Below are 10,673 nucleotides of genomic sequence, written 5' to 3' on the forward strand. Positions count from 1 at the left end.
ATACATGTAAAGGCAGACATCCAACTTGCCTGCATGACAACAATTATGTAAGGAAAGAAAGGGCATCACCTCAGGAAAAGGCCACCCCAAGTAATAGCAGTCATACAGAAGCTGCTGCAACTTCCATGTCAGTGACTACAGGACAGACTACCAACACGTCTATGATTGTGCCTGTATGGGTGTCAAGGAATGATTCACAAACAGAAAAACTGGTTTATGCATTGCTGGACACACAAAGTGACACAACATTTGTCGACCAGGAAGTAAGCAATGCTCTAAAGGCAGAGTCCTGTCCAGTCAAACTAAAGTTAACAACCATGATTGGGCGTGATGTGGTGGTGAAAAGCCAAAGGGTCTCAGGACTTCGTGTGCGAGGCTACTCCTCCTCTCTCTACATTGACCTTCCTCCCACTTACACCAAGGATTGCATACCGGTAAACCGTGGCCATATTCCTACATGTGAAACAGCCAGAAATTGGAATCATCTTTCAAAGGTTGTAAATGACATTCCACCACTGCAGGATTGCGAAGTTGGACTTCTAATAGGATACAACTGTGCAAGGGCAATGACACCGAGAGAAGTAATAGCAGGAGGAAACGAAGAGCCCTTTGCAGTTCGTACCGACCTAGGGTGGAGCATAATGGGGTGCTCCTCGCCATGTCTTGATACTTCAAGTGCAGTTAGACAATGTTTTCGAATTGCTGTCAAGGAGCTCCCTGGAGATGCTATTCGTGTTCTGGAGTCTGACTTCAAAGACGCCAAAGAAGATGGCAGGACAGCATCCCAGGAAGACATTCTGTTCTTGGATAAGCTCAAGAACGGCATCAAGAAAAACAGTCAAGGTCACTATGAGATGCCGTTACCCTTTAAAGAGAGGCCCATCTTACCTGACAACAAACAGCTTGCCATTGTACGCCTCAGCCATCTTAAGAGGAAGTTGTTAAGAGATGAAATTTACAGGAAGGAGTACATCAAGTTCATGGAAGAAGTCATAGAAAAGGGGTATGCAGAGGCAGTCCATGAAGAAGGAAAGGAGGGCGAAAAATGGTACATACCTCATCATGGCGTATACCATGCTAAAAAGCCAGACAAGCTACGTGTGGTTTTTGATTGTTCAGCTAAGTACAAGGGTTCCAGTCTAAACGATCATCTGCTTACTGGACCCGACTTGATGAACAATCTCAACGGGGTCCTCCTTCGCTTCCGTCTCCACTCAACTGCATTTATGTGCGACATCGAAAAGATGTTTCATCAGTTTCACGTTGGAGAGTCAGACCAAGATTACCTGCGCTTCCTTTGGTGGAAGAAAGGAGATCTTAGTGTGCAGCCCCAGGAGTACCGAATGAGAGTACATATCTTTGGCGCAGCGTCCTCGCGTGGGTGCGCAAATTATGGCTTAAAATATCTGGCCACAGCAAACAAAGACCTATACCCACTAGGTTCAAAGTTCATTATGAGAGACTTTTATGTTGATGATGGGATAGTAAGTGTGGATAGTACGGAAAAGGCCATTCAGCTCGCTCAAGAGGCCAGAAGACTCTGTGCTCTCGGAGGCCTTAGGCTCCACAAGTTTGTGTCTAACGATAGAGCTGTTTTGGAAAGCATACCATCCTCTGAACGTTCGTCTGATGTTAAAGATCTCAACCTTACCTATGATGACCTCCCTTCAGAGAGAGCGTTGGGTATCCAATGGCATGTCAACTCAGACTGCTTGAAGTTCAGTATTAATCTGAAAGACCAGCCCGCAACACGCCGAGGCATACTATCCGTGGTTGCCTCCTTGTACGACCCTTTAGGGTTTGTAGCCCCATTTTTGCTCATTGGAAAGGCGGTGTTGCAGGAAATGTGTAGACGTGGAACGAGCTGGGATGATCCTTTGACTGATAAGCTTCGTCCACGGTGGGAGAGATGGAAAAACGACCTAATCAACATAGAAAAATTAAACATACCCCGGAGTTATGCACCGGTGGAATTCGGAAAAGCTACAAAAAGAGAGTTACACCACTTCTCGGATGCAAGCATGTCTGGCTATGGACAGTGTTCATATTTAAGACTCATGAACGAAGAAGGAAACATCCACTGTGCCTTAGTCATGGCAAAATCTCGTGTTGCTCCAACAAAGGTCATCACAATTCCGAGATTAGAGCTGACAGCTGCTGTAATCTCAGTGAAAACCAGTATTGTGCTGAAAGAGGAGCTTGGAGATGCTGACATAGAAGAGTATTTCTGGACAGATTCCAAGGTCGTACTAGGGTACATCAACAATGAGGCTCGCCGTTTCCACATGTTTGTGGCCAACCGTGTCCAGAAAATACATCACAGTACGACTCGAGATCAATGGCGATATGTTCCCTCTGACCAAAACCCGGCAGATCGTGCCTCTAGAGGGCTATTCATCGATGAACTGATATCGTCGACCTGGTTCACTGGCCCCACCTTCCTATGGGAAAGAGAAATCTACTTTCCACAAGTGGTGATCTCGGAACTACCTGTGGGAGATCCAGAAGCAAAGGGAGCTCAGACCCTAAGCACAGAAACTATAGAACAAGCCTGTATCACAGATCGCTTGTCAAGACTCTCGTCCTGGTCCCGAGCTGTGCGTGCAGTGGCACGCATACTTCGCAGGATTAACAGAGACAAATCAAATGGTCTCTCAACAGAGAAGGAAAGAGAAGATGCGGAGTGCGTCATTATCAAAAACCTACAGAGACAAATATATTTGGAACTGAGGCTACTAATGAAGGGTTCTCAACTGCCACTCAACAACAGTCTGTACCGCCTCAACCCCTTTGTGGACAAGGATGGTGTGATCAGGGTGGGAGGACGACTCCGTGACTCAAATCTCCCTTACGAAGTGAAACATCCGGCTATAATTCCAAAGGAACATCACATCACCAGAATGATCATCGCACACTGTCACGAAAAGATTAAACATCAAGGCAAAGGAATGACCATTAATGCCATCAGGGAAAAAGGCTATTGGATATCAGGGATTGGTCGGGCCGTGGCATCTCATATCCATGTGTGTGTGAAGTGTCGAAAGCTTCGGAGATGCACAGAAGAACAAAAAATGGCTGATCTCCCTCCGGAGCGTGTAGATCCATTCCCCCCCTTTTTATACTGTGGGATGGACTGCTTTGGCCCCTTCTACACAAAGCAGGGCCGAAACACACGTAAAAGATATGGGCTTCTCTTTACCTGCTTTTCCTCTAGGGCCATCCATATCGAAATGTTGGAGGATCTTTCAACTGACTCCTTCATAAATGGGCTGCGCTGCTTCATTGCCATACGTGGCGCAGTGCGTCAGATTAAATCTGACCAAGGAAGCAACTTTCTGGGCGCTAAAAATTAACTGAAGGAAGCTCTCAAGGAAGTCGACAATGACAAATTGGCAACCTTTCTCTCCGAGAATCAATGTGATATTGTTATGAATGCTCCAGGTTCAAGCCATGTTGGCGGAGTGTGGGAGCGACAAATTAGAACGATCAGGAGCGTTCTCAACTCCACCCTCTCGCTCTCTCAAGGAAATCTTAATGACTCTTCCCTTCGAGCATTCTTCTACGAGGCAATGGCAATAGTTAACAGCCGCCCTCTCACTGTTGAAAACCTCAATGATCCCAGCCTTGAGCCACTAACCCCTAACCACCTACTCACCATGAAGTCTACTCCAGCTTCTCCTCCCCCGGGCAAGTTTGTCAGAGAACACCTGTATGCCAAAAGAAGATGGCGCCATGTGCAATATTTAGCAGAGCAGTTTTGGAGCCGTTGGAGGAAGGAGTATCTGTCAAACATTGCTGTTAGACAATGCTGGCATGCCCCAAGGAGGAACCTGCAAGTGGGGGATATAGTCCTGATGAAGGACGATGACTTACCTAGAAATGACTGGAAGTTGTGTAGGGTTGTTGAAACTACAGTGGATAGAGATGGTTTGGTTAGGAGAGTAAAGATATGTTTGGGTGACAGGAAGCTAGTTGAACGCCCAGTTCAGAAACTGGTTCTGTTACTAGATAGTGAATATTGACATATTTTTAGTCATTGGTCATTTTTTAGAAATCATTTGTGTTTCACTTTCTGTGGTTATCTGCCTTTTGTTTTTGTTTTTTGTTGTTGTTTTTTGAAACACCAATGATTTGGTGGGAGTGTAAATGACCCAGACTATTTGTTCTAACTGATATTTGTTAGATATACTTTCATTCATATATTGTCTTTTGTTTTTATGCCTAATGTTCCTGATTCTTCCGTTTTTAAGTAATACATTCTACATTAATAGTGAATTACGGCAAAAAGGTTCACAGGGCTTTTATTTTGAAGGCATGTTTTTCTATTTCCGGTTCAGGTAAAACGGAAAGAAGCCCTACGTTCCAACGGCTGTACCTAACGGCCGTACCTAACGGCCGTACCTAACGGCTGTACCTAACTGCTTCTTAAAGGACATTACGGGTTCCCATCCACATTTTTTATTGCATCTAGCTGGAAGGCGAACAGGTATAATTTGCTTTGTTGTGTAGTTTTATGTTTATAATGACTAAGTTTATTAGAGTTTATATATCTAAAAGAAGTTTGAATAAGCTAATGCTAGCTAATGGCACTTATCCTTTATGGTTTGTAATGTAAATATGAAACATGGTCATATGTTAATTGGAGTAATTTTGTTTTATTTATCTACAGCTCTTACGGTGTGTCTATGGTGTCTGTTTCTGTCTGTTAATAAATGGGTTGGAATACCCCACCATAGTCCATCAGTCCTCATCAATGAGTGCATCGTCTGAATAAAGTCTGGCTAGACTGCTACAAGCTCTTGTTCTGCTTGGGAGAAAAACTGTGGGCGTTCTTTGCTGAACAGCCAATAGCAGCGCTGCTGATCATTGTTTCTACACTTTGGCTTTGAGTCATTAATTAAAACACCTCAAAATCTGTTAATGCCAGGAGAGAGGGCTGGCAAAAAAGCAGCAGACAAATTAATGCGTAAATACTGTCCATGGTAGATGTTTCTATCACTTTCTACAGTATGAATTTTTGCATTTTAATAATCTCATATTTACTTTGTTCTTTTATATCAGAGCCTCCACGGGACCCACTAGAACATGGGGACAAGTAGAAGTGAAATTCAAGAATATTCTACAAAATGGTAGCCTTTAATTATTATACTTTATTTTAAAAAGACACTTGTTATGTCAAGAGATCCAAATTTCAGTGTCATTCCTTAGACACGGGAAGTAAAGGACATGTGCAAACTGGGAATTTTAACAAAAAAAAATCTTTAACAATAAAAAAATAAAAATTTTCCTTTTCCAAGTCATCCACAGTTTACACGGTAAAACTGTATTGCTCCGTCTCTAGATAATCCATCCATAGTTTTTTCTAATACAATATACGGCTCGACAGGAAGCAAGCCTTTGAAAGTAAACTAAACTTCACAATAAAATGGCCCGAACAAATCTTCTTACTGAATATGATAAAAATAAAAATCAAACTATCATACAAATAACTTAAATATTTTAGATTTATGGCTCCAACATCACTTTTTCCTCTTTAAAAGCCACTGTTAAATGACGTGTTTGTCTGTTTATAACAGCCACCAAGAAAAATCTCTCTACAATTACACTGTCGCGCTGCGCTAAAGGATCCTGTCTATTGCGCAATACGCGATTAATTCGAAAAACTCTGCAAATTATTCTTGCACCTTCCGCAATAGGTTGCAGTCGTAAAAATGGACATGGCTACGGCAGACTTCCCTTTCTCCTCCGCTTATACAGCTGTGATCTAATCTTGTTTACATGAAATAAGCCTGCTCTCGAGCAGGCTTAAGCTGGCGCACATGTTGCTATGACAACAAGTGCAGGATGTCTTTCGAAGAACCAAACGATCCAAGATCATGCCAAATCGTCAACAATGAAATCCTGCTAACTGAGTTAGCGACGTACGAAGAACGGACCCCAGCTCGGAGGAGCTCAGCTATTTCTTTATTTTTCTCTGCCACCTACTTCTCTCTTTCCCTCTCCTCTCCAACCAGTTATGATTTTTGTAAAATAAATCCCATTTTAAGTTATCCCATGCGGGGCTTCCCTTTGATTTGTTATGGTTCAAGAGCCAGGCCATAAAAAAAAAAAAAAAAAAAAAAATCTATCTATCTATCTATCTATCTATCTATTGTAGCTGCTCTGTGAAGGCATCAGAACAGACATTAGCAAATAATATATATATATATATTAGGGCTGGGCAAGTTAACGCGTTAATTTCGCGTTAACTCATTAGACTATTAACGGCGATATTTTCTTTAACGCGCATTAACGCATGTTGCTCACATGCTTTTATTTTGTGAAGGTCTGTTGCTGCGGTGTAGGGGTTTGAATCAGAACAGTAGGTGGCGATAATGCGCCAATAACCTCGCTGCCAGCCAAGCCTCGGATTCAAAGAAGAAGAAAGGTGCTGGCCGGAAAAAAACAAAGCCGACATGCGGAAGGCGGTGTTTCCCGCTTAGGCGAGGCGGTGAGTTGATGGCCGGAACAAGTTTTGTGCGGAGCGGAGCGGAGCGGAGCGGAGGGGTCTGCATCGACGCCGTTGGTGAAGTCGCTTCTCGTTTCAAAGTATCCATGTGTTTTTGCCTGTTTTTCCCTGCCATTCACTATATGCACAACAACAAAAAACCGCGTGTCAACGTCAAATAAACGCAAGCAACGCAAGCATATCGAGTTAGCAAGCATTTCAGTTTAAAGTTCTTCCAGCATGGAATATGACAGAAACAAGTTAGTTGTAACCACTGCCAAGTTAAACTTTGGTATTAAACATAAAATGGTAATGCTGCTCCCTGCTGTTACCTCAGAAATTGCCTGTTTTTGGTAGATTTTTTCCCCATAAATAATTCCCTGTCAGTGGCAATAAGCTTTAATTTATTATTATTGCTATTTTTTGTTTTACATGTTTAAGTTGAGCTTTACACTAAATATGTGTTACTGATAAGTGCTACAAATGTTACAACACTTTTGTTCATATGGCAGCAGAACATTAAAATAAAAGTGCTCTTTACACTACTTTTGAATTCATTCTTGGAGTTTGTAAATACAATGCGATTAATCGCGATTAATCAGGGCGATTAATCGCGATTAAATATTTTAATCGTTGCCCAGCCCTAATATATATATATATATATATATATATATATATATATATATATATATATATATATATATATATATATGGAGAGACTAAGTCACAAAAACTTGGACGTGTAGACCTGTATCTCTCTACCTAATATTAGAAAAATCACATAATATAAACAATATCTTTTAATCTTACTTGTGAAACGTTATGCCTCGAGCCCAGACGTCAATAGTCCGTCGATTTAAACAAAAATACGCCGCACAGTGCCGGGGTATCGTTAGTGTGTTCAGCTTGAATCAGCAGGTTAGGGTAGCAGGTCGACCGCCCCAAGATGGCGGCCGTAATTCCTGCGCCGCGACAGTCAATGCGGGGTCTACTCTTATATTATGTCTATGGTTCTACCACAGTGAAGACACATTAGTAAAAATACTGTCAGCTAAGAAAAGAGATAAAGAAGACCATTCCTGCCACTGTGCAGCATGATTAAAAAAAGTTGCATCGAATAATTACAAGAAGTTAGAATTATGACACAATCGAAACAGCTTGTAATTATATGATTATTGTGGTAAGTCATGTTTGTGAGATTTACACTCATTATTGTGAGATTTCAAAAATATAATTATTAAATATTATGAATAAATTATATTTATGAATAAACAAAGTTTTAGTTAGCCAAGTCATAAATCTGAGACATAAAGTCATGATTGTGGGAAAGAGAAATTATGAGATGACTGCGTAATAGACAGAGATCATAATTAAGAGATGCAAAGTAGTATTTGTGAGAAAGCTATCTCATAGTTATGAATTAAATTGATTATTATATGTTAGCATTTTCTCAGGTTTGTAAACTGAATTACTATTATTAGACTTCTCTTTTTATGAAATTATTAAGTCATACCTAGTTAAAGATATGAGATAACTGATTCACAATGAGATTGTTAAAAGAAAATGAAACAGAATATGCATACCTTTTCTGAAAAGAACGTTTCACTGAAAACTAAAATTTTATTAAATGTCTGCCCGAAGCAAGCTTTATCAAATATGACTGTCAAGGGCCAAACATGCCCTTTAAATCAAAAACGACAATTGACCATTTTTTTCTCTCTCTTTAATGTTAACAAATTGTTTAACATCTCTAATAAAACAACAGGGTTTATTAAGAAACTGAATGAAGAATTATCCTTTTTTTCCCTTTTTTACTCTTGAAAAATTATAATTGTAGGTTTCGACAATTAACCTTTTGAGCATTCTAACAAATTAGCAAAAGGAAAGACAAACACAGATATAACTTTATTACACAACTAAAACAATGGAAATTACATTGTTACAGAGAAAGCTTTCTGTTGATGCATGTGTGTTTATTTTCTAAATTAACAAGACCAAACATGAGAGTGACATGAGCAACAGCGGCAGGCCAGCACTTGCACTGCTGGCACTGTTGCAGTAATCCCCCTGGCAGCAGCTGCTTCCTGGTCCAATAACAGTTTGAAGTGATGCAAGGGCATTTTCGTCGCACACCATCTTGGAGGCACAGCCTTTCAGGGTCAGAGTTTCCCCTCCAAAATTCACTGAGAGAATAAAAAACAAATACATCAATTTTGCCACGTGTTTCAACTTAGCACGTTATAACATTCATTGGAAGATGAAGTTGTTGAACTTGGGGACGGAAGCAGAAGCCTCACCTCTTGTTTTGATGCAGTAGTCCTGATCCCCTTCACAGTTTAGGGTTTTAGTACATTTCTGTCCTTCACAACTGTAGCACTTTTTGCCGTTTGGAATCGACTTGGGGTCTGGAGAACAACCAAAGTGTCTGGAAATCTTTATAGTGTGCACTTTCAGCCGAACAATTTAAACTACATTCTTAAAACTCACATTGTTTCTAGATTTTCTTATTACAATTTTTACAATGGGCAATAAGTAATTAGCATTAAAAATACAAAGTTTAACAAATTACCTGAGACATGTTTGGTGTTGCAAAGGTCTGAGGCGCAGCACTCCACCACAGTTTTGCTAAATCCAAAGTTGACTGAGCCGTTCACACAACCTTCAGCCTTAGTACACGATTTAGCCTTGATCTCTCTGGGTTTAGAATCACCTACAGTGAAAAAGGTTGAACTCATATGCTGGTGCCAGCAAGGTGACACAAAGCCTATTGAGACCACACAACAACATACCTGTATATGTCAGTACTGTCATTGCTGCACATCGATTATCTGTTGAGGTGCATTCTTTTGCTTGATCAGTGCAGGTTCCAGTGATTTCTGGCGTACACTCATAACATTTCAGGGTGTTGGCTGATAATAGCATCAGAAAAAGGGCGTTAGCGCTTCTCAAAAAAAAAAAAAGTTGCTTTTAATCTGAGCTATAAACGCTGTCTCAAAAACACAGTACAGATATATGTAGAAATAGAAGAATTGCAGAAAGACATAAGAATGCTTTAACAGCATTTCACAACATGCAGCTCAAAATCACAGAAATGGTTAATTAAAAGCAAATTACAATACAATTTATTTCAGTGCACTGTTTGGAACATTTCAAATTAGATCAAACTAAATTGGACAGATTAAAAAACTTGCCTTTTGGAAGAAGCCAGATCCCAACAATTAGTGTGACAAAGTGCATGTTGTTAGCGACAGCTTGCTGACAGCAGGTAAGCTTGACTTTCCTCTGTTCTGTGAAGGGTGGTTCTGAGCAGAGCTTGTCTCTAGGTCTCGAACCACTCCTCTTCCTCTGGTGTGTGTGTGTGTGTGTGTGTGTGTGTGTGTGTGTGTGTGTGTGTGTGTGTGTGTGTGTGTGTGTGTGTGTGTGTGTGTGTGTGTGTGTGTGTGTGTGTGTGTGGACTGACTGCATGCAGTTTGAGTGTCTTGGATAGCTTATCTTCGAAGTTAGGTGTGCAGGACTTTCGGCTGACCTTCGACTTGAACAGAGTATTGACAAGTGTGGACTTCCCCAAACCACTCTGACCTGCAGAAAGAAGGACAAATTTGCAATTACATGCAGAGAAATGACTCCTTCAGCAGAACAGAAGTACCCTCAGAGACCTGATGAAATACTACTAAGCTCTTCCGACAAATAAAACATACATATGCATGTGTGCCAGGCTAAGTTGCATTAAACAAGTAGCTTTGGTGGTAATTAAAAAGAATAATTTGTGCAGACTCTGGTTCAGTTAAATAATAGAGGAAGTGTAGATCATCTAAACTTTGTGTAGAGCAGGAAAGTGCAAATAGGCCCAGGTGTCTAAACCACTTCTTCAAAGAATCAGACTTCCTCTTTCAATATGAATAGTGAAATAAGCAGAAACAAGTAAAAGTCACAGCAGCTCCTAACAACACAAGCATGCTGATTTAAGTAAAATAACATTTGGTCATTTTCTAAATTGCTGATTATTTTAAATGTGTATGTAAGGCAGAATTTAGTTTGAGCCAGTGATCGGGGAATAACTGAGTGGATATTTGTGGTAATTACTAAGGATTCCTACACTTCAGTTTTACATTTTCAGTATACATTTTGGCAAAGACTATTTTTAGTTCAGGCTTTCTGTTGCTGTTCATTATGATGAACTGCTTAC

At 40.6% G+C, this 10,673-nt stretch overlaps 1 protein-coding gene across 1 annotated transcript; it reads right to left on the minus strand.

Moving 5' to 3' along the window:
• Positions 1-8,195: 8,195 nt before the first annotated feature.
• On the minus strand, positions 8,196-9,821 carry LOC105920032 (urokinase plasminogen activator surface receptor). Its single transcript, XM_012855523.3, has 5 exons — positions 9,679-9,821; positions 9,277-9,396; positions 9,057-9,197; positions 8,785-8,892; positions 8,196-8,670 (listed from the first exon to the last, which is right to left on the minus strand). The coding sequence occupies exons 1-5, from the start codon at positions 9,722-9,724 to the stop codon at positions 8,468-8,470; spliced, it is 618 nt and encodes a 205-aa protein (XP_012710977.2). The 5' UTR covers positions 9,725-9,821; the 3' UTR covers positions 8,196-8,467.
• Between the last annotated feature and the right edge of the window lie 852 nt (positions 9,822-10,673).

This window comes from Fundulus heteroclitus, unplaced genomic scaffold, assembly GCF_011125445.2.
Source record: "Fundulus heteroclitus isolate FHET01 unplaced genomic scaffold, MU-UCD_Fhet_4.1 scaffold_899, whole genome shotgun sequence".
NCBI classification, from domain to species: Eukaryota; Metazoa; Chordata; class Actinopteri; order Cyprinodontiformes; family Fundulidae; genus Fundulus; species Fundulus heteroclitus.